At 42.3% G+C, this 24076-nt stretch overlaps 1 protein-coding gene across 1 annotated transcript; it reads right to left on the bottom strand.

The window, feature by feature from the left end:
- Positions 1-3236: 3236 nt before the first annotated feature.
- On the bottom strand, positions 3237-22763 carry SLC16A14 (solute carrier family 16 member 14). The gene is made up of 5 exons (XM_018568356.1): positions 22609-22763; positions 13843-14110; positions 12954-13097; positions 10600-11547; positions 3237-3452 (listed from the first exon to the last, which is right to left on the bottom strand). Exons 2-5 carry the CDS (start codon positions 14102-14104, stop codon positions 3280-3282), a joined length of 1527 nt encoding a protein of 508 aa, XP_018423858.1. The 5' UTR covers positions 14105-14110; positions 22609-22763; the 3' UTR covers positions 3237-3279.
- Positions 22764-24076: the final 1313 nt, after the last annotated feature.

Here is a 24076-nt window from a genome sequence, read left to right as displayed (position 1 = left end):
TCAACCAAGCCATGCAAGCCTCATCACAAGAGCACCCACCATAGAGAGAGATCTCGCTCTCCTTCCAGAGAAAGATCAGAGAAACATAGACTTTCATCCTCTTCTCCGGAACATTCTCGCAGACCCACTAAGAATACGTGCTGGGCATGTGGTGCTATTCCGCTGCCAGACAAGCTTGTCTGTGCGAGTTGCTTGGGAGACATCTCACTAGACCAGCAGAGTGTGGGGGCCCAGGTGGCTTCTTTCCTCCTCGAAGTTCTTCCATCAAGTGAAGGTTCAAAAGAGGGGATTGAGAGGCTCACAGTCGTCTTTTTTGAAAAAGCAGAGACAGAAGACCGTCCTCACTCCCCTAGAATCCTCTAAGTCTTTTTGACAGTACCTTCCCAGTCAGTTGCTGTGGGAGCAAGACTGCGTCAGATCCGTGGGTGGGTTTTCCACCATCGAACATGCTAATTTTTCGACTTTCAAATCCTCACAATTCATTCTTGCCTACAAGAATACCAAGTACCTCCCAGAAGTGGGAGGTGCTCCATCATTATGTGAACTCTCTACTGGAGCAGGGTGCCGTGGCACTTGTTCCTTGCTCATAAAGATTTGGGCGGTTTTATTCCCCACACTTGCTTGTGAAAAAGAAAACAGGTGGTTGGGGGCCAGTTATAGATCTCAAGAGACTGAACCAGTTCATCCGCTTAGAAAGGTTCAAGATGGGGTTACTTCACACTATCATTCAGGCAATTCAACCTGGTGACTGGATTTTGTCAGTAGACATGCAGGATGCTTACCTGCATGTCCCTATCCTTCCCTGCTTTTAAAAGTTTTTGAGATTAGCCATAGGGGATACACGTCTGGAATTTGTCTGTCTACCCTTTGGCCTCTCCACTTTCCTGAGAACATTCACGAAAATGTTAATCTCTATCCTAACTACTTTTCAAGAACAGGGAGTGTGGGAATACCATTATCTGGAAAACATCCTGTTATTGGCAAACACCAAGTATGTGCTAATCTCACACATAGAGACCCTCCTGTCCACTCCAGATTGGCTTCCTTATCAAGTGGCGGTAGAAATCGCTAGGCCAGAGGATCCTTATATCTACGAGCATGCGCTGGAGCCTGCAGTGGTGCATGTACACACAGTCTTTAGCTCAGTCTCACCCCCTAGGTCCACTCAACTGGACAACCGTTAGGTCAGACACCAGCGAGAAGGGCTGGTGAGCCCTGAGTGGAGAAGTTAGAGTACAAGGAAGGTGGAATTTTTACACAAGGGGATGGTTTCAAACATCTTAGAAGTCAGAGCGGCTGTCAAAGCTCTGAGAGCTTTGCCCAGCAAGTTGCGAGGGAAACCACTTGTTCTAAGGATGGACAACAAGTCAGCAGTGGCTTATGTTCAAAAACAAGCGGGAACACACAGCACATCTCTTCTCAGAGAGGTGGAACCAATTATCTTGTGAGCAGAGAACAACAACAATGTTTGCAGCTACCCACCCTGTCAGCTCGTTATTTATCAGGAGTATGCTGTCATGGAAACACCAGGAAAATTGTTTCGTACTTACCGGTAATTTTCCTTTCCTGGTGCCTAGCCATGGCAGCATATGTCCCTCCCTAACTGCGACGTAGTCTAGTTACAAGAATGCTGCACGGGGGTATCTTTCTCTTTTTTAGATTTATACTGGTCCTGTGGGTGGAGGATAAGGGCAGAGCTTATCATGAGTATGCTGCCATGGCAGTAGAGAAAAATTACAGGTAGGTATCATGAGTATGCTGCCATATGCTGCCATGGCAGTAGAGAAAAATTACAGGTAGGTATGATACAATTTTCCGTTTTCAGTGCCAGTGCGGTTGGATTTTTAAGTTCAGATTAATGCAGGGTGTTTATACCTTTCAGACACATCTAGTGGTGAAATTTCCCTGCAGTAGCTTGTGTCTCTGCTCGATGCCACAACACCATAAAAAACATGTCATACTCTACATCTTGATTTCCCAGATTATTCTGCATTATGTAGAATGCATCAACACAACATAACATGACAACATAACTAGCCAATGTACTGGATACGCCTGCCAAGCAGACCTGGGAATTCTAGTGGGCATTTAACCATTGTAGTCTCTAAAAGGTTGAAAGCCCATATCCAGGCAAACAAAAAACTACCATTGCAGTGCTTGTTTTTGTCTACGGCTAGAGCAAAGCAGATTCCTGCTTCTGCTGGCTCCCTCAGGCCACTAGTCTGGCCCTTGCAGGCTCTTTTCCCCTTTGCTCCTGGGGTCTAAGGACTGCTGATGTCATCACGTCTAATGCTGATGTCATCACGTTCCATAGACCTGCATTAGACAGCAGGAAGCCCGAGAGACTCCCCAACAGCCAGAACAGAGGGGGAAAATGGCTGTGGGGACTGCCAGGGGACTAGGGATCAGGTAAGTGAATCTGCTTAACTCCAGTCCCATAGACAAAAAAAACACCCAAACCTTCCATTGTGGAGATGGCCCCATGGCAAGGGAAGGTTTTTTTTTGCCCGAAGATGGGCTTTAGGAAGCCAGCATGTGATTCTACTTGCCAGCATCCACTTTTACCTGACATATCAGTCTGCATTGGATTTAACCTAAAATGTAGCTCCCTAGCAATTTAGCATCCTCTAGTCTGTCTTGTACCACAAAGCAACTCCCCAAATCTTGTCAGTCCTGCACCTCGGAGCCTTCCCACCCGTAACTCCATTTATCTTTAATGGTACAGTCTGTCATCTGCTTGAAAAGATGTGGGAGTCTCTACTGGAGTTTGGTCTGTGCATGCACTGGGGATACGGCTCAGGGCTAAACAGATTTAGAAGAGTTTCTGGGTCTTGATGGAGACAACACATTGAAGATTAACAGGAGCTGAATTTTCAGTAAAGTTTCCAAAATGTTGGAGGAATGATGGTACCCTGAGGAATAATAACTGCACTAGAAGTACACCTGTCCTTTAACATGCTTATTTATGGACTTTTCTTTAATTTTGCATGACCCAACTTGTAATGATCATTTACTGGCACCTATGGGATGCCTTTAAAAGACTGAAAAGGTTTTTGTGGTTCTATCATTTTTAAACAATCCCAATTTTCTTTTCATATTCCAAATAATCTTTCCTACATAAATGTAGGAAAGGCAACAAGTAGCTAAGCATGTGTAAAAATACAGATCTTGCTATGCCACGCCTACCAGGAAACACTGGGACAAGTATGGTACAATACTGACCAGCCAAAAGGATCTTATTCTCTATAATATAGGTATCAGGGTACATTACAAATGTACTCAGACATCTATATTGCATTTTATGGATTCAGGGATGTCTGTGGTTTTCTTAGTTTTAGACTCCTTTGGTTGGAGACAGGGCTCCATAAGCAAACAAATCATTCCCACCATGTACAGCAAGCCACACACGTAGAAGGAGTAGTCATATTTCTGGGTGATGTCATAGATCCAGCCTGCAAGAGAGAAGTGAAATATTTAGCTTAGGAGGAATCTATAACACATCAAAATACCTGTATAGGAAGCTTCAGGTGAAAGCTGTAATACCCAAAAGTGTTTCAATTCATTTAGGGCCCATACACACTACTGTACTACTACTTGTACGAGGGTTACTCTGACATTTTTGAGATATTCAAAACATAGGTAGTTTACGAATTCTTTACTGCACATGTGTTTAAAAATTCAACAGTTTGGAAACCTATACACAGCAGTTTTATTCCGTTAGGACTATTCCAGCAGACTATTCCTTTTACATATATTGGTTGTGCCACTTTTCGCACTTTGTGCCCTAGATATATCAGTTTTTGCTGTGTCTGTCATACTATTTTCATGCACTGTTGATTGAAGAATAAGAATCCACCAACAATTTTTGGTTGTTTTAGTACTATAGTATTGTTGTGAATTGCGCTATTTATATATAGTATTTTTATGTTTGTACAGTGCTGGACATAGTAATTTAGATCAAGTAAAGTTAAATGAGCAAAGCACTACTTGGCTTGAATATGGATTACTAAGTACATTCTATCACATAGAGTTGACCAGTGGAGGGAACATTTACAAACTTGTATATGAAACAGTATCCAATAATATTTTTTTTAAAACACAGAAAAAATACTTGAGTAAAATTTTTATATAATAAAAATTCAAAAGGTGTGCTTATTAAAAATACAATATCATTTCTGTTGATTTTAGTAATTTCATTGCTCAGTCTTACAAAAGCAAATTTGTCAGCAATAAGAGTTTCAGTTTCTATATGTTTTGTTAGCGTTAAATAATAATTCCCCAGCTAATGCTTAGGAACAATGTTCTGGGTATGACATTGCAGCCAAAAATAATGTTTTACTTTGTTGGATATTATTCCTTTTTAATTAATAGAAATACATTTAAAAAAGAGAAATACTCAGACATGGATTAGCACAGCTCCGTAAATGTGGGAAGCGTATATGGGTTATCCTGGATATGGTAGCCCTAAACATCTAGTGAGTGTGTTCGGAAGAAATAAGGAGCACGGTGGTTTTGAGATTCACTGCACATTTGTTTGGAAGATTGAATCACTGTTTTTTCAACATGTGTGTTTCACAGACACATTGGACTTTATATGATTTTAAAAGTGTTCTAATATTGATATCAAATAATTACAAACATGTGGGTAATTAACAAGAAATGTTAATGTTTGATTTATTGGAAATATTTATATTTATCTGAATTTAGAGATAATACTAGTGCAGCACAGTACAGGACACATTTAAGATTTGGTTATAGTGATTTTACTTTTAAGTACTATCAATTGGTTTACTTGTACACATCCTAGCGCAGTTAAAGAGGTTTTGTTGTGTATCATAAAGCTGCTCTCCTCACTAGACTGTCGGACTGGTTCCACCATCGAGTTGACAAACTCTCAATGCAATTGGAATATTCTCTTAGCTACCTTGACTTGCAAGCCCTTCCTTGGATCCCACCACAGCGTCGTTCTTTTGCGACTTCCTTGCCTTTTTTGGCCCTCCCCTTGCTCTCTATTTGGGACAGTTTTATTTTATTAAGGACCTCTTCACTTTTTGACAATCTGAGTTTTGGCCTGGGTGTACATTCTTGTACATTCTCCCGCCTTTGGCCCTTTTTCTAGAGACCAGTGGACCTAAATACGCCATGTTGTTGATTACTTAGCGCAAGCCCCAGACGCCTTGACAGCTCCACATGCATCAACTAGGGCGGGCGACTGATTTTCCTTTGCGCAATTACGTGGCTTTGTCTGTGACATGAAAACATCCCTACGGGTTCCCTTGCAGCTTACACCCCTAGAGACGCTTTTTTCTTCTCCTGCTCCTCCTACTCACTGTTTCTATCTATGGGTGGGTGCAGGGGGAGGTAAAACTGGAGGACGACCCCCATTTGAGACACGTTACAGGAATATCCAGGGTGAATCCTGCTCAGAAGACGATTGAAGAAAGTGTTATTTCTTAACTCACAAATTATTCATGTCTTTTTATATGCAGGAGGAAAATTACAAGATTGTGTCTCTCTGGTACTGGTCACCTTAAGATCTCCACAGGATGTATCCATCCCTTTCCAATTGCTGCTGGCGATGTGCTATGGAAGTAGGGACCTATCTGCACCTATGGTGGAGTTGCCCTGTAGTTGCTAGATTTTGGTCCTCAGTTTTTGTTTGTAATCATAAAATGACCATCTCTAGTGTACATCTATCTCCTAAGGTGGCTCTCTTGCAGGGGTGTGGAATTCGTATCGCCCGACGCCCGGGACATGTAGTTCCGGGCGCCGGGCAAGTAGTTTTTTCACTGTTTTAGCCCTGATACGGACAAGTAGCAGGGCTGGTTTGACGAGCGGCAAGAGCGGTTATCGCACGTCTCGGGAATCCGCAGGTCTGCACCCACCCTAAAGGGTAAATTCACTTTCCCAAGTAAATTGGGGAAATGGAATTACACGCACAAATCTCCCTCCCACTATACTTACCTTTCGGCGAACGGTCCTTCCCCCTCCACCAGTACGGGTGTACTATCTGTACCTGTTCCATGTATTCTGAATTTCGCTCGCAAATTGCAAGCACTCGTTGGTCAACACGGTCACCTGACGGCACTGACCAATGAGAAGCGCTTCTTAGCACTGCTAAACACGGTTTTGGTTAAAATTATTTTTTTTGGATCAGGACAAGTAGATTGTCAGGAAGGACAAGTAGATTCGGCCCCCGCTTTAGTCCTTGGACAAGTAGTTTTTTTCCAAAATTTCCACACCCCTGCTCTTGTCTATGACTGCAGGGTCCGTCTCCCAACTGAAGAAAGGTATTCTGTGCCATTGCTTGTTAGCAGCTAGAGCTTTCTCCAGGTACTGCAAGTCTGTCCAATCCCAGAGATAATGAATGATATCTATACTATGGAAGACCTAGTGGCATCCGACCATAATAGATCTGATAAGGCTTCAGAAACTTGGTCCTGCTGGCAAGCCTTTAGCGACTCCTTTATGGAATGGGCCCCTAAAAATGCTGTTTTATATTGTCACCCTCCACTGTATCTTTTCATATATGTCAGAGACTTTATCAGCTGTATCTCTGCACATGAGTCCCCAGGTCATCCTTATCCCGTGGTTGTCTGGGAATTTCTGATGGATCTTTTGAATTTGATTTGTGAGTGTGAAAGATTTAGAACCTCTGTTGAGTTTTTAGTGATGTCCGTGTATATGCTGGAGAGCACTTAACTCTGTTACTCTTCCAGTAATGGTGGCCATTAAGTGTAATGAGGCCAGAGGTCCAAATAAATTAAAACCTGACAATGGTTCCAACTAGGGATGCACCGAAATTACATTATTAGACCGAAACCAAAATAAAAAAATCTGTCAGGCCGAAATCGAAAATTACTTTTTTTTCCCTAACCTTTTAAAAAAATATATAAATTATAATTTTTTTTTTACTGTTAGGGGCTTTGGGGAAAAATCAGGTGTCTAAACAGACCCCTGATATTTCCCTTTTAAAATAGAAAAAGAGATTGAGGACACAGAATCCTAAATCTCTTTTTCTGCAGGCCCTGCTATGAATGAGCAGGAAGCCTCTATACTGAGTTCTCCTGTCCATTCATAAACCGTGGAGATAGTATCAGTTACTATGTCCACAATTATGAATGAACAGGAAGTGATTTAGAGCACTTCCTGTTCATTCATAATTGGGGACACAGTGTGCATACTATGTCCTTAGTTATTTACAAACTCTCAGCGATCAGTACTGATTGCTATGTGCTTTTAACCCCTTCTCCATCCTGACTCACCTGTCACAGGTGGCTGAGTGGGGCGGTGCTGGAGGAGAGCTCAGCCTCTTATGACAGCTGACAGCTGTCTCCTCCTGCATCAGGCATCTCGGCATCCTGACAGTTTTCTCTCTTCCCCGCTGGGCGCTGGTCTATGTCCCCTCCGATCCCTGCTGCCTCTGCCAACACAGGTAGGGGAGTGCAGCAGGGATCAGAGGGGACACACACCGTTGCCCAGCAGGGAGGAGAAAAGCTAGGGATGCACCTTACTTTCTGCTGTTTTGGTACTATGGGAAATTTGAACTTAGTACCATTTTCGGCCCAAATTTCAATGGATCCCTAGTTCCAACTTTTCCCTGCTCTATCTAAAACTAAAAAAGAAAACTTAGTAGTCTTACATTTCAAGACTTCTGAGACTCCACAACGTAAGGGAAGCTAAGCCATTCATTCTGTTGGGGTTTTACCTACTGGAAATTACAAATAATTTAAACCAGTGGGTGTTTTAGACCGTAAGCACATACCTGAAAAATAGTTGACCTGGACCAACCCATTAAAAATATCACAGGGCAGAGTGTGAAAAGTAAAATCCAAAATTAAAAGGTACATGCATACAAGAAGTATATCTGCATAGCCTACCCACCGGGCAGTTTTTCATGCAGGCATTGGTATACTGCTAATGACTGCCTATATTCAGAATGTACTTGCAGTAAATGCAAGGATGGCTGTATGCTAGAACTAGTAACCCTGCTTAGAAATATCCTGCTAAAGACAAACATGTTTTTACACTTTACAAAACAAATGTGTTGCACGTTAGTTACATCAGTAGGTAATTGTCACTAGCTAGCACGTATTTGTATACCAAGGTCAATATCACAAGCTGATGTTGACTGTTTTACTAAGTAATATTTGAATAGGGTTAGTAGCTCAATCTTTCACAAGGTATTGTTTTATTTTCAAAATAATACAAATCAGCTAAGCTCACTCATAAATATTAGAAGAGAATCTGAAAGGTTTTGCCATCATGGAGCTCAACCACTTGATTAAAGGTTGGGCCTTGCTGTAAGCCCTCTTCTGGATGAGTAACTGGCAGAGGAGGCCACTTCCAGAAATAGGGGTTGCAGAATAAGTATGTACCAATGCTGTGAATTGACATGCCATGAAGAGAAGTTAACCCTTTACTGAGTGCCGTCTTTATACAGCCATTTGGGATTCTCAGCTCTTATCATTGTAAATTATGCTAAATTGTCAGTTATGCCAATCCATAAACCCTTTTCACATCTGCATGGTGTAGCAAAGTCTGCCATGTAAATGCGGGGCAGTGTGCTTTATGTTAGGTTGCTTTTCTTCCCCATGTTGGCACTGTTGCATGTTAAATAAAGGAAATAGGTTTTTAAGTTCTATACAGTGAGGTATAGACTGAACCAGGGTGAACCTGGGGGCTGAATGTACAGAATAGCTCTGCAGAGCTAACTGGAGTCACTTAGTGTAATAGTCTAGTCTTCTAGCATAACCTGTTCTTCACAAAGGTAAGCATGTGTCATTTCACACATTACATTAGCAAATATAATAAATTATCAATGGCATGTTGTTGCTGCTGAAGGAGAGTCACACCTTTTCAGAGAATGCGAAAAACTCTTTTAGCTAATGCATAAAAATTATGTCCACAGCACCACCTGAGCATGGTCTCCGTGGATTTCAGCAATGTATTTGATACAGGTTCTATATAATGCTCTCATAGAAAAGTTTACCAAGCTAGGACTTGGTTCAATGGATATGCAGTTGGAAAAGAGATAGAGCAATTCAAATCCGTTCTGACTATCTGCCAGCTTCCCCTTTAATCCTCAATAAAATGTAAAATCAGTATAGAAACTGCACCAACATACATGGATATAAATGCATCCAAAATGTATGAAAACCGAAGTTTAATCTGCTTATATTTAGCCTTTCCTGGTTCCTTTTTCCCTATCATCAACATGTTGAACCTAGTAATGTCCTGACTGGGTATCTGTGCTTCTTTGTGCAATGCAGGCAGTTCATGGCTGGTGGGAGAGGCCAGCAGGGTGCTGTACATGGGATTTTAAAAATTCATCGGTCTCCAGCTGCCGGGTGGGCGCTGGAATGCTTATTCTTGCACCAGCTTCGATTCTGTTGCTGCTCTGTCAATTGGAGTGATCTTCTGCCCGACATGAGTCCTATAGTTCGGGCACAAGGCGTAGGCTACAGAAGGTGAACAGGTAAGTAATCCATTGAACAACAATAACTCCCACTGACACCAATATCCCCCACCTTGTACGCACCATTTATGGAGTCCCCCTTTACCCCCATATAGCACCAATGCACCCCCTCCTGAGCACCAACAATGCCGCCCTAGCCCCCTACCCAAGCACCACTGCTCCACATTTTGGTTTTTTTTACCACTGAAGCTGCGCATTTTCTTTCTTACACTGACTACCGACTTTGGGCTTTTGTTTTCCTACTCAACCACCAATGCCAGGTATTTATGCTCCCCTTGACCACCAATGTCAGTTGTCTTTCCTCTGGTCAAAACAGGGGCACATGTTAAAAGACAAATTTGCACATAAGGAAAAATGATCTATGAGGCTAAAACTGTTGCAATTGCTTTGATAAAACAAAGTGCTTACCTCTGTACATTACATACTCCTGACCAAAGTGTTTATTGACTTTCTGACTATATTAATTAAGTTCTTCTTTATGGTAGGCATTCACAAATGACACCTCTCTGTCTATATTCTGTTTTATTTTTTAAAGATAATCCTTTAGGTTTATGTGTGTTTGTGAAACTCTCTCTTGTGGTACAATAATTAAGGAGTATTTTGTGGTTACAAGGCCTGTGGTCCATGTGTTTAGGGAGTACTGTGAGCAGGCTTAGACTATATTTAACACTGGCGGAACTACCAGGGTCGCAGCGGTCGCAATTGCGACCGGGCCCTGGCGTTCGGCCACTTGGGGGGGGCCCAGCGAGGAAGAAGAGGGCCCCCCCTCCAGAGAGTTGCCGCTACATCCCTGCACAGCCACCCGTAGCATGTACGGCAGCTGTGCGGCAGGGATGCATTGCCGTCCGCACGCACTCAGACCGGCACAGTTCCTTGTACTGTGCCCGTCTGATATGGGGGGGGGGGGGCCTCAATGGTTTCTTGCACCGGGGCCCGGGGGTTTCTAGTTACGCCTCTGATATTTAACCATGTTCCTTTAAGCCACGTTCAATATCCAGCAAAGCAAAATGTGGTGCTCAGAACAGATCAAATTCCTGCTTTTACAAACCAAAAAATTAAGCAGCTCAAGTAAATCATAGTATATGAAAGTAAAACCCAGCTTTACTGTAATTTTACTGTACCTGCAAATGGAGGTCCCAGAAGCGCTGATATCCCATTGGCACATATGATGATCCCATAGGCATTTGCCAACTGCTTGATGCCCACTAAATCTTCTGTTACAACAGGCATGAGGGAAAAGTAGCCACTGGAGAACCCTATAAGAGCACAGACCACAGCCAGGGCAGCATATACTTGCATAAGTGGGAGGATCAGGATGCAGATACCCATGGTAAAGTTGGATGCAAGGAAGACATTCCAGGCACTGACACATGACAAGTCACCAATATAACCCAGGAAAATTTTCCCAAATATGTGCACAATGGCAATAATTGAGGTGAGTGGAAAGATGTTGTTTTGCTCCGTCATGCCGTAAAGCTGCACAATCTCTGGGAGGTGTATAAAGGGAATTACAAAGCTACAGTAAGCCAGGAGCGCCCACACCACAAATGCTACAAAGACCTTGTTGGTGAAGAGGGAGGATGCCCCAAAGTAGCTAGAGTACCATGCCCAAAATCCACACCTCACAGTCACAGTTATGCGGGTTAGTGACTTCAGGATTCCCAGTTTGCTCATATCTGTCTTGACAATGCCATTGCTAGAGTCCTCCTTACACTTTGGTGCTGCAATATCTTCCCCCTCTTCAGGTAGTGTGCTGTTTGCTTTCCCAGCATCGGCCTCCTCATTAGTTTCTTTGTGAGCTTCTATCTTCTCCATGCTGCATTCTTCTATATTGTCCAGGGGTCTCATGAGGGCTCCACACACACACAGGTTGAGAGTGATAGCTCCCTGGATTATCATGGCATTCCTCCAGCCAAACTCTGCACACAAGTACTTCAACAGAACCGTAATCAGAAATGTCCCAAACCCTGTCCCAGTGGTGCTCAGTCCTTGTGCGAGTGCACGGTGCTTATGAAAATACTGACCCACCATTACCACTGCAGGCAGGTACACCATCCCACTCCCGATACCTGGCAAAGGAACAGATATACACAGTGACTTTCATCTGTCTATATTAAATGAAACGTCTCTATCACACTGTATGATAGGGGTACAGGAGTGAAATCTATTGGGAATAAAGAAGATATGCTACAATGGACCCATGATTCTAAAGCAAGCTATGCATGGCACTCTTTCAATTTCAAATGGTAACTGAGGAAACTGAAGAGAGAAGCTAATTGCTTGCCCTGGGCAACTGCTCCAGATTTTGTCTGATCCAGTTTTGATAAATTCCCCTTAATATGTTTTTAAAATTGGAGTGTAGGGACGGTAGCAACTGCAACTGTTTTCCAGTTATTCAGGTAATTTGTAAGCAGCACCTGGAATTCTTGGAAATGGCTTAATAGTCTCATATATACCAAGGTCCAAACTTATGCTAATTGAGCTGCTTTAGATAATAAGGTTCAGCCACCAAGTGGCCTGCACTGCCCTATCAGTGAATGCAGTGGATGCCATGTGGGTATACTACGCAATTACGGTACAAATAAGATTGATGCATTTGTATTACTTTTATCCACTCTCATATGACATACACCCAATAGAGGTCAGGAGACCTCATCTAAAAGTGTACACAGGGGTGTCCCTAACCTTTTCGCCTATGGCCCTTACACATCTCCCCAACCAGCTATTAGCAACCTGGGATGCCCTGCTGCCCCCCTACAGGGCCCAAAGAGATGCCGCCTGAGGCAAAGGCTGGTCAGTATGGGGACAGCCCTGACTGCTATGTCCCATTCAGCTAATTTCTCCTTGCTCCCCTCTCTGCTTCTGCACACAGAACATCAGTAAATATCAGGGTTGCACAGATACCAAGTACAGTACTCGGTACAAGTACAGATACTTTTGAGCTCCAAGACTACACTAGAAAAAAATTCAAAAATTAGGAGGCAGCTGTCATTTGTAAGGAACACACGGAGCTCCTGGGATTTGTACATCTCTGTTTTAATGTATGATTTTGTTTTTATAAATATAAATAAAGGGATGCACAGATACCAGTTTTGCGAGTACTGGTACTTGCCGAGTACTTACAAGTACGAGTACTGATACATTTTTGTTTATTGTCATGTGACAGTTTTTCTACAACAATACAGACTAATGACTTCAGGACAGTGGTGGAGTGCCAGAGCCAGGTCCCAGCTGCAACCGCTGCAACCCTGATAGTTCTCATGAAAATGCCAAGTATCTGCACTGGTACTCGAAAAGTATCTGTGCATCCCTAATACATCTTTATGAATATCTCTCTTAAACAACAGAACATTATATTATTACATGTGAAAAGCACGGGATCTAAATGGCCCAGATTTGGGTAAGGTTTGTTTATGTGAGTTTTCCAGTTCATATTAGAGAAATAGCCTCTAAAAGATGACTGTATTGTACTTACCAGCCATCACTCCAAATGTAAAGAACAAAAAATGGACATTGGTGGCAAGAGCACTCAGCGCCCATCCAAGTGACGTCAAGAACCCTCCAATCATAGCCGTCTTCCGACATCCACAAGTGTTAATGAACAAGCCAATAAAAGGACCTGCAGGATAAAATAATAAAAGCCTGTTACAACGAATTATGTCATCTATGCAACAACACAGCTTCTTGTATTCCTGTAGGGGACTTTTAGCTTACATACGGTAATATAAATGCTGTTAAGTAAATTAAAGCCTTTCTCCAGGTGGGACTACCCCTCAACTGCACGGGTTAACAGTTCGTTTTTGTCTAGGGGACCTTTGTTTTTACATTCCTGATCCCTCGCTCCCACTGGCTCCAAAATGAATGCCTACAGCCTCTTCCCCCCTTTTCCTGGCGGTTAAAGACCTGCTGATATAATCCCATCTAATGCAGTGCTCATAGCCTTGCATTATATGTGAATACACTGAGGGACAGTCATCAAGCTGGAGCGTAGGGGGAACGAGGTGTGCACTAACTACCAGGGATGCAGTGATCACAAAGTCCTCTTCACCATATGCCTAGACAAAAATGAGCAGTTAACCCTTGCAGTGCAGGGGTAACACCACTACAGGACACTACACGACAGAGCTCTTCATAGACATAAGTGCCTGGTTTGGCCAAGTCATGAAGGTGGCAAAAGGGAGAGACTATTGGGGCAACTAATCTTAGGGGAGAAAAATAGTGATAGTTGGATGGGTTACAAAAAAATGCTCTCTAACAATTCCCCCCTTTAGGAGTCGGTCACATCAATTATCAGCTTTAGGAAAGACTAAACAGTGTTTCGGAGATGTATACAAAGGGCAGACCCTTCTAATGCAATTTCATACCTACAATCAGTGTGATGCCCATTGTCAGGGAGCTGACCCAAGCTGTCAGACCTCTGCTTTGATTGAACTCTTCCAGCCATTCCATGTTGAGAATGCCAAGTGCCATCTGTGATCCCATAACCAGCAAGTGGACAAGGAATGAAGATAAGACCACTATCCATGCCCAGCCTCCATCAATATTTGGATTCCGCTTCTGTGTGGCTACCCGGCCCTTTACTTTCCTGTTCAATTCCTTCTCCATGTCTGCTCCTTTACTGCACATTCTGGCCTGTATTAAAGAGTCATTAAAAGAAACAAGTTAGTTTATAAACACATTTCAGCAGCAAATTTATTTACAAAGGACTGTGCCCGTGCTATGGAGATGTGACTTCCTTAAGGGGAATTTATCAAAACTGGAGCAAACAGAATCTGGAGCAGTTGACCATAGTAACCAATCAGCTTTGCTCTTCAACTTATTCAGTTAAGCATTGAAAGATGAGATGCCGAGAAGTGATTTAAATGGAATATTGGCTTTGGTTGGTGGTAATTATTTAAACTGTGAAGAATAGATCCAAAAGGCCAAAATTAAAATATAACCAAAGTGTTTCCTAGATAAGCTCTTTAGTAAGTGTAGACATGCTTCAGCCTGACTGGCCTGGCACCAGTCGATTCAGATTAGTTACTAGCATTCTCAGATGACTCTGGAGGAAAACTATGTCACGCTGCTGTTTAAAGTATAGGTAGGGGAAACTTTAGGAAATCCTACTGTAACACCGTCTGTGTCTGATAAATTTTTAGTGATAGGAGTCATGCTATATCACACTCAGATATAGCATATGATTTCAGTTGTCAGGCTCAGTATACAGGTGAAACTCGAATAATTAGAATATCGTGCAAAAGTAATTGCAGTAAGTGCTGCAAAAGGGGCCCAAACCAAGTACTGAGTACATATGCATGCTTGTACTTTTCAGAGGTCCGATATTGTTCTATGTACAATCCTTGTTTTATTGATTGCATGTAATAATCTACTTTTTTGAGGTTGTGGATTTGGGGTTCTTGGGGTTTTCATGAGCTGTAAGCCATAATCATCACAATGATGACAAATCACGGCTTGAATTATCTTGTTTTGCATGTAATGAGTCTATCTCATATATTAGTTTCACCTTTTAAGTTGCATTAGTGAAATAAATGAACTTTGCACGATATTCTAATTATTCGAGTTTCACCTGTATATTCATGGGAGTTACAGTATACTGCCATTTATATAGATAACACATGGCTTTAATTATATATTTTATTTACAGAGTAGTATTTTTATTTTAGCCTGTTGAACAAGATCCTATAATGAATTCTAAATGACCAAATGGGCAGAATACCGTAAAAGAAGAAAACATGCCAAAATGGAAAACAACAAACTGTCATCATCAATGGGAAAATGGCATCAAATGATGAGAATAGTGAAATACCCAGTGTCTCTGAAGAGATTATTTCAAGTTTGTCTCTAGATTCTTATCATAACAATGGGAATTTAGCTTCAGCATTTTATGTTGCTATTAATCAGCAATTGGATTGTGAGAATGTTATACATAGAATTTGGGGATAAATATGGAGCAAAGGCGATACCACACCCAAAGAGGAAATGTATAATAAGGTGGCAAAGATAAGGGCTTTTAAGGTATCAAAAACACCACTGATATAGCACAGATGTAGGTTAAGATTACATCTTTTTTTTTTATACACAAATATACAGGTGAAACTCGAATAATTAGAATATCGTGCAAAAGTAATTGCAGTAAGTGCTGCAAAAGGGGCCCAAACCAAGTACTGAGTACATATGCATGCTTGTACTTTTCAGAGGTCCGATATTGTTCTACGTACAATCCTTGTTTTATTGATTGCATGTAATAATCTACTTTTTTGAGGTTGTGGATTTGGGGTTCTTGGGGTTTTCATGAGCTGTAAGCCATAATCATCACAATGATGACAAATCACGGCTTGAATTATCTTGTTTTGCATGTAATGAGTCTATCTCATATATTAGTTTCACCTTTTAAGTTGCATTAGTGAAATAAATGAACTTTGCACGATATTCTAATTATTCGAGTTTCACCTGTAAAAGAAAATTTGATAGTGCATAATAAAGCACTTAAAACAACGATCCTTCCTTCATATTGTGGCATATAATCAAGACATCCCTTATAGAGATGCCAGCAATATTGATTACCTATCCAAAGACCATATAGAGTCCCAAAAATGTGATATTTTTATGATGTCATAGGTATCAAGGGGTGCCACAATATTTCTCAACGCATTTCACACCCAATATAGGGGCTTATTCAGGAGGTAGGAAGAGGATGCTCTGTTACATTGGTGTGACCGTTTGAAGGAAGAAGTGTGTCTATAAAAGCCTAAAAGGGAAAATCTCTGCAATGTTTTCACCAGTTTAGGCAATCATTTGGAGAAAAGAGCTGAGGTACACAGAGGTCCGCAAAAGAAGGTAGCTACAGCTCTGCTCTGGATAGGCAGTCCTTAAGCGGAGTGTGTGATAGTGGGCGAAAGTTTGAAAAAAGGATCCAGTAGCAAAGATAAGAACTCCGATCAGGGACCGGAGAAAACAGCCATGGGAGCAGGAGGTTTAGCAGGGTATACAGACCATCAGGAGTGTCACCTGGAGTGCTGTGCAGTTGCATACGCATAGAGAGCCCTAACCAGAGACAGAGAAACCGTGGAACATGTAGTAAAGCAATTTCACCAGCACGTCTCGTGGGAGTCCCTCAGGCTTCTTACAATTAAGGGTCCACTGGATGCGTTCTATTTACAGATGTTCCACAGGGATATCAGGGGCCAGTTCGTGGAAAAGGGCCGTGGCAGTGGACAATAGGTCCATGATATGTTCAGAGAGTCATCACATACGCAAATTTGAGCGGCGGGAGCAATTCTCAATGTCTTCCAATTTAGAAAGGAGAGAATTTTTGTCCTCCCGGAGAGAGTCTATCTCTTTGTCAAGAGCAGTCACCTCACCTAAGAGATCATCTTTCGTGGTCGCAGTGCAGATCCGTTATTTGCTTAGAGGGCTTTTTGCAGCATTGATGCAAACTGCTGGAGCAAGGCAGAGTGTGATTTCACCTGAGATCGATCACTGTCTGTGCAGCCGTCTTCCATATTGCTACTGGAGACAGACTCTGCAGGTTCAGAGGTAGCCGGTGGAGGAGACGCATTTGTGCCATGGTGGCTGAGGCCTGTGCCATCGCCTCAGCAATAGGATTTCCCTGGCAATTCTGGGCATTGCGGGAGCCCAAGGGAGGTATCGTCAGAGGTAAGTGTCTGCGTTCTTGAGTAGTTTGCACGAGGGAGTAGCGGAGCCGTCCTAGAAACCACCTGTCATGTGCAGCCTCCGCACATGCGCCCTCTATTACTTTTTATATTGTTGAGTGTAGCTGGGGATGGCTTTCTTGGTCTGCTGTAGTCCAATAAAATGCCACTATCTATACTTTGTACTGGAAGAGATTCACAAACACTGCTTGTGATAATTGTAAGGTGCTGAGGAGCTTAAGCTAGCCATACACTAGTCATTTTTTCTCGTTCAGCCTAAAAAAACACTTAATTTGCCCATCTATGCTAAACAGCATGGATGATGGAATCCCCCCCACCGGCTATTTTATTCTAACAACGGTGGGTGTGCAGCTGTCGGAATACCAGAACAGTGACTGCAGCTGAACTGTTCAGCCACAAACTTTTAGACCAGCTCCTTCTACAAAAGTCGATAAAAAAATTGGCTTTTGATGAATGGAGGGTTGCCGAAGGGGCCACACACTGCTCCTAATTCGGCTGATTCACTAGGAGTGTATGGCCAGCTTTACTCAATTGTATGTTGAGACCTAAGGTATCCCTGTACTATATTTATTTTAGTCATATTTGCTCTTTATACATGCAGGTTCTGCCTAATGCTTTTCAGTTCTACCCAGTGATTGTGCTCCTTTTCACAATACAAGTCTATGAGTTGGCTGCTCATTGAAAACATTGCACTGTGTAGCTTATATCTTATCTCAACAGCTGTCAAAGCATCCTTCTCCTTCACCATTGTTTACAGATTCTGCCGCCATTAAATGAATTATTCAGCCCAAAGACCTACTGGTTCACAGTCAATCCATAAAAAATGTTCTCTAGTCTGTGCTCCGGAAATCAGGTATTTACCTGTTGCATACCGAGGCCTTGGCTTTCGCACTGTGCAAAAATGTTGACGCGTGGTTGTCAATCACTGACTGCAAGTTATTAACACCTCAGTCCTTCTTGTTACAGTCCTGTATCACTGCTCACTATATATGTCAGTGGTCAGGGAGAGATGTAAGTGATGGAAATGAGGGATTAGCATTTGACTTTTCAAAAAAGTCAAAATATGCCTATCGGTAACATCACTGTTCAGTCTGCCTAAAGTTTAGGCAAACTGAACAGTGATGTGTACCGATAGGCATATTTTGACTTTTTTGAAAAGTCAAATGCTAATCCCTCATTTCAGTTTAGGCCCTAAACTGTATCTTTTGGTGAAGAAAGGAAACAGCTGAAAGATCAGTTTAATGTAGGTGTAACGATCCTTAGGATTGGGGATGAAGCCTGATTGTAAAATCTGATTGAAGCCCAACTCTGAGCACATTTACTTTACCAGGTCTAAAGGAGTAAAACATTAATTTTCCTCAAAAGCAACCCCTATTGTGCAGGCTTTCTCCTATGTCCTGCATATCTGCTTGTTTACCTGTTGGGCCCAGTACAGTTCCTGCTGTACTTCCAGTCCACTCGGATATAAGCGCTGCAAGACCCAGGAGAGTGTTCGTGTATCTGCCTCGCTCCTCTCCTTGCCATTCACAAAACGATGCCTGGGGATGTGTATTTTGTGAATGGCCAGGAGGAGAGGAGGTGGAGGCATGACTGCAGTACTGGAATCTATGAGACATGCAGAGGTTACATCTGAGCGGCCTGTATGTACAGCGGGAGCTGTACTTAGCCCGGTAGGTAAACAAGTAGATTTGTCTTGTGTAGAAGAAAGCCTGCATGACAGCAGGTTGCTGTTGAGGCAAAAGAATGTTTAACTGCTCTAACCCTGTTGGTGCCCATTCACACTGAGCGATAAATCCCGCAATTTCGCGCATTTTTGCCGCTTCGATATCGTGAGAAGTCGCCGGCCAATTATATTCAATGGAGCTGTTCTAATGTACAGCTCCATCTCGCCCATCGCTAGTCGCTTGTCGCTGTCACTTGTGCAGGACCCTTTTTGAATACAGCTGGAACGTCACCCGAACAATCGCGCTATCCCGCCGCGCAGAAATCCGCTCGAGGTGAGTGTCGCTTAGTGTGAATGTCATTGTGTGACAATGTCATTGTGAATGTCAACGTCATTGTGCACAGAGGCTTTAAATATGATAACAAAAATATTAAAGAGGGCAAATATACAAAAGATGAAAGCCACTCCAAAAATTAGTTTAATGCCTATTTCCATTGAGATGAAAAAACTCCCCCACAACCTCTCCAAATTCAATAAAGCATGGAAACCATGGGTCGATAACTTCTTCCCACCGAATCTCGACAGATCTTTAATGAACACATGACTTTTAATCCAATCCCCCGATAATGCATGCTCTACGATACAAACCCCCTCCAGGCGCCACTATAAGCACCAGCTTGTGGACTGTCCCCCGGTGTCCTCATGTATAACACAGGGCTATGGCCATGATGATGTAAGTGGGCCTCTGACCTATGGAGCAGAAGGGGGAACAGGCAGGAAGACCTTCATTCAGCTGCAGAACTTGCAGAAACCTCAGATGCAGCAGAAACTACAGATACTAAGCAGTGGGTTCAGAATACCTTATCAGCTTTCAAATCATAATTTTAGACCAATCTGCCTGTTTATGGCCATCGTAAGTAATATGCAATTCTGCAAAAAAGTGTTCATATCAACATCTATTCAGGTTAATGGATGATTTCTTTTGTTGCATGGCAGTTTGCATAGCCAAGTACAATGTACATCCACACATCAACTTCCACACATCAACACCAAGACCGAATAAAACAATTCCGATATGTCCTTTTAAATATCAATTCTCTATATTTATAAGACAAGACAACGAACAAGTGGAATAATGCTTGCCTATAGAACTGTGTGCAAACAGTCTAAGTGAACAGGATAAAGTTCAAAAGGAGCTGCAGTCAGTCACATATTAATTTCTGCCAGCTCGGCATTCTAGTAGGCCCACATGTACACCTCTGCAAGGAGTCATATAGTATGAACAGTGCAGAGTCACACATGCAGATCCTCTCTTCCAAAAAGAAAAGAAAATACATTAGCATTTTAGGTACAGTAACACATTCATAGTAAACTAACAAATGTACATGGTATGCAAACTGATACAACAAATGTACATGGTACATGTACATGGTCTCTTTCAAAATGGCAGTGACATACATCCCTTTTATGTGTTTATAGGACATTAGTAAATACATATAGAGGCATGTAATGTTTTGTATTGGTATCATTCACACTGTGTGTTTACATGCGTTCAGGTACTTTCAGTTTAGCTGTGTTTAGAGAAGATAGAATCTGTGCATCCGGGGGAAGATTACATACTCTGAGGGCTAGTTCACACCAAGCGTGTTCCAGGAGCAGAGCAGAGCAGTTGCAGACCGGATCAAAACTGCGTCCAATGTATTCCAATGGTATTTTGGGCTCTAGTTCACAACGCAGCGTTCGGTTCCAGAGCATGTAAAAAAACTGCAGCAAGCCCTATTTTACCTGCTCTGGAACGCACTGAAAGCCCATTTTAGACTAAAAAAACCTAAAACGCGGCAACAAATGCAGCAAAACACACTGCACTGTGTGTGCAGAAACCCATGCAGATCTGGTCTGCATTCGGTGTGAACAAGCCCTAAACATGTCTGAAATGGAGATGAACTCAAGTACAGAACAAACACAGGAGAACTTGATCTGGGAAGCATTAAGTTTGTTAAAGAGAAAACAAACTCAGTTAAACCTTAAAATGCATTTAGGTATCCTAACTATGAACAAAACTGTATTTTATTTGTGTATCACTAGCTGTAGATCCTCAAATCATCTCTGAATTGGTGCTGACACTGTCCTTCCTTCTGGAGGGGGGCTACTTTTATTCCCCATGGTGTGTGTTGTTAAGTAGTTACCGCTCCAAGCTCGCTCCCGTGATGGACTACAATCTCAATACAAATTAGTAAACTAACCATGAGATTGTAGTACATCACAGGTGTGAGCTTGGAGTGGTGACTACTTTACAACACACACAGGGACCATGGGGAACACAAGTAGCCCCCTCCAGAAGGAAGGACAGTGGCAGCACCAATTCAGAGATGATTTGAGGATCTACAGCCGAGTGATACACAAATAAGATACATTTATGTTAATAGTTGAGGTACTAATGCAATTTTAAGATTTAACTCCTGAGTTTAGTGTCCCGTTAATACTGTCTAGTATAAATGTAGCATTATACATTTATAATGATGAGATATCATACACACCCAATGGTTAACAAAGGTTTCCCAGACAAGCTACTGTAAACCTATGAATCACTCTTACTGTTCCAGGGCCATGACCGGCTGCTGGCTTTGGAACAAGTGAGAGTAAATGTAACTTGCAACATAGGACATGCAATTGCTACAGAACAATGTCCTGGAACCCTGTCAAATGGCCTCTTTATTTCTGCTTTGTATAAAGCCTGGGATTACAGACAAGCATTGGCAACCTCTGTGATTAAGAAACTTCAATGTGTGTTATCCTGCAATCTAAGGATGTCTGCTTAATGGTGTATGGAGAAGCAAGAGCGGCAACAGACAACATTGGTTAATGAATTTCAGCCAACAACAATAAATAAATCTAGCCAAATAAATCTAGACTGCCAACCATTAGCTGAAGACAGACAACTTTCATCAAATTTCTCATCCCATTGGACTTTAAAGGGAACCTGTTATTTTTACATTAATCGGGGCTCCAAAGCCTGTAACTACAATGGTTGTGATCTTAGGAATAGTCCTGGAATGGTCTCCTCAGTCACAGTAAAGCTAGGCAGGTGATTCACATCATTCTGAAGTAGTATGCAGCCCAATCTTTGACAATCGAGGCTTCCAATCCAGGTAAACATCAAGGTGACAGATAATATTTACTTACAATTCTGTTGTGCAGTAACCCACAGCAACAACACATCATATTTCAATTCCATCAATGTAATACAGGAAAACCAATGAAGTAAATTAGAGTGGAGCAGACCTTGGTAGGGAGAAGCTGTATCTTGTTGTAGTCAATCAATTATTTTTATTGGAATGATAGCATCAGAGTGCGGCTCTTTGGGATTTACGCTTAATAAAATACATTGTTGGTACAGGTTACCACTCTTTGTTATTTTAAAATATCAATAGATGATATGCCTAAGTAAGTAAACAAAACCAAAACATTATTTCATCTGTATATACATTTAAATGTAATGCATTAAATTAGGAAAATGCTGCCTATATGAAACTAAACAATTAAGCAAATCCAACACTTTGCATAAAACACTGCCACCTATACTGTACTGACCTTCGTACAGACAATGATCACTCCAGATGGTGTAATGCATTCTTGTACCATTGTGTACAAAATATGCAAATAAGTGTCATCATAGACTCAGCACATGCCTCCAATAGGGATTGCACCAGGCACTCTTTTTATATGGAACCTAAAATACAGTCCTATTACTGCTTATAATAAAATACAATTTCTGACCAATGTCTCCTTACCTGGACCTGTATAATACGGAATGAGCCCAGAGGCTGGTCTGGTCATCTTACATCTACTGACTGCACAGTGAGCAGCTTGTGATGATGATGAAGTATGTCAGAATCCTCCCAGTTTTGGGATGGACATGGACAATGGTTGACACGGGGCATTCTGCTGGAATTTACACATCTTATAAAAAAAAGTCTGAAGAAGCAGCAATGGGGTGTAGTTTTTAATGCTGGTAAGGCATCGTCAGCAAGATGCAAAGTCCACATTACTAATCTTAAATGTTGGCGTTTTAATGTTCAATCTCCCACCTGACAAAGGGAAATGGATTGTGTCAAAACAGGATCATCTCTGTGAGAGACAAGGTATTGATAATGATTTCCTAAACGTTTATGTGCCTCTAACAACTAAATGATTTTATGGTCTCTTATCTGTGGAGATAAACCTTGTATTTCAATCTATAGCTTGATGGCCTCTCTGATCTTATTCAGATCCTACTGTCTGATAACGTTATGTCACAGAATATGTACTAACAATTCATGGATCTCAGCAAATAACAAAAAGCTGGGTACATAGTTGTCCAAAAACACACGTGGCTCAAAGTAACCATTGCAAAAGCTCTGGGCAGTTAGCCGTTGCTTAGTCATTATGCTAATACATTATACGGAGAGGTTTCCTTGGCTTTAATAATTTCATTAATGTATATACATTTACAGGGTTATTCACAAAAGGGTGAAGGGTTTGGAGAAGGCAGGAGAAGTGAACAGTCTAGGCAAAAAAAGCCGATTTGGAAAAATTCTCCAATTCAGCTCACGTTCTGCCTCAGCTATTTTGGCCTAGATTGATCACTTCTCCTGCCTTCTCCAAACTCTTCACCCTTCTGTGATTAACCCTGTTAAAGGAGAACTATGGGGTTAAGGCTTTTCCCCATAGTTCTCTTTAGGGTAACGGGAGGACACAAACTAGCGTCCTCCCGTCACCCTAGGCGCAGTGTACCGCGAGCTGCAGCTCGCGGTATACTGAGACGCCGCAGTATACCGCGAGCTGCTGTTCGCGGTATACTTAGACGCCGCAGCTGAAGCGGATCCCGACAAATCCGCCCAGCTGCGTGACTGACAGCTGGCTCTGCCTATCTAGAGGCAGAGCCAGCTGTACCCGCCCCCTCCACCGTCCGTTCCGCCAGTCAGCGCTGGCGGATCGGAGCGGGAGGGAGGAATCCAGCCCCTCCGCTGTCACGGCAGAGAGCCGTGACAGGATCGAGAGGTGAGCGAACGCCGGTATGTGTTCGCTCACCTTCCGATCTACTGAGCCGACCTGTGACAGTCTCATTGTCACAGGTCGGCTAGAACTATGAGGTGAGTGAAAAGGACTCACCTCATAGTTCTCCTTTAATGACAAAGTGTTTTCAGTGTGATTTTTTAAATGTATTCTAAGGTAGCAGCCTTGTGTTGACGTGCTTGCCATGAGTTGTGTAAAAATGCA

This window comes from Nanorana parkeri, unplaced genomic scaffold, assembly GCF_000935625.1.
Source record: "Nanorana parkeri isolate BGI_ZX_2015 unplaced genomic scaffold, ASM93562v1 scaffold1176, whole genome shotgun sequence".
NCBI lineage: Eukaryota > Metazoa > Chordata > Amphibia > Anura > Dicroglossidae > Nanorana > Nanorana parkeri.
Note: the sequence above shows the minus strand (reverse complement) of the source record. Positions and strands in the feature narration are given on the sequence as shown.

What these genes read in the sequence shown, in the direction of transcription:
- SLC16A14 (XM_018568356.1), bottom strand. Translation starts at nt 14,104, where the DNA reads ATGTGCAGTAAAGGAGCAGACATGGAGAAGGAATTGAACAGGAAAGTA. An exon ending in GGGCATCACACTGATTGTAG is followed by an intron (nt 13,098 to 13,842) that starts GTATGAAATTGC and finishes TTTATCCTGCAG; the next exon opens with GTCCTTTTATTGGCTTGTTC. An exon ending in TCTGGGACCTCCATTTGCAG is followed by an intron (nt 3,453 to 10,599) that starts GTACAGTAAAAT and finishes TCTCTCTTGCAG; the next exon opens with GCTGGATCTATGACATCACC.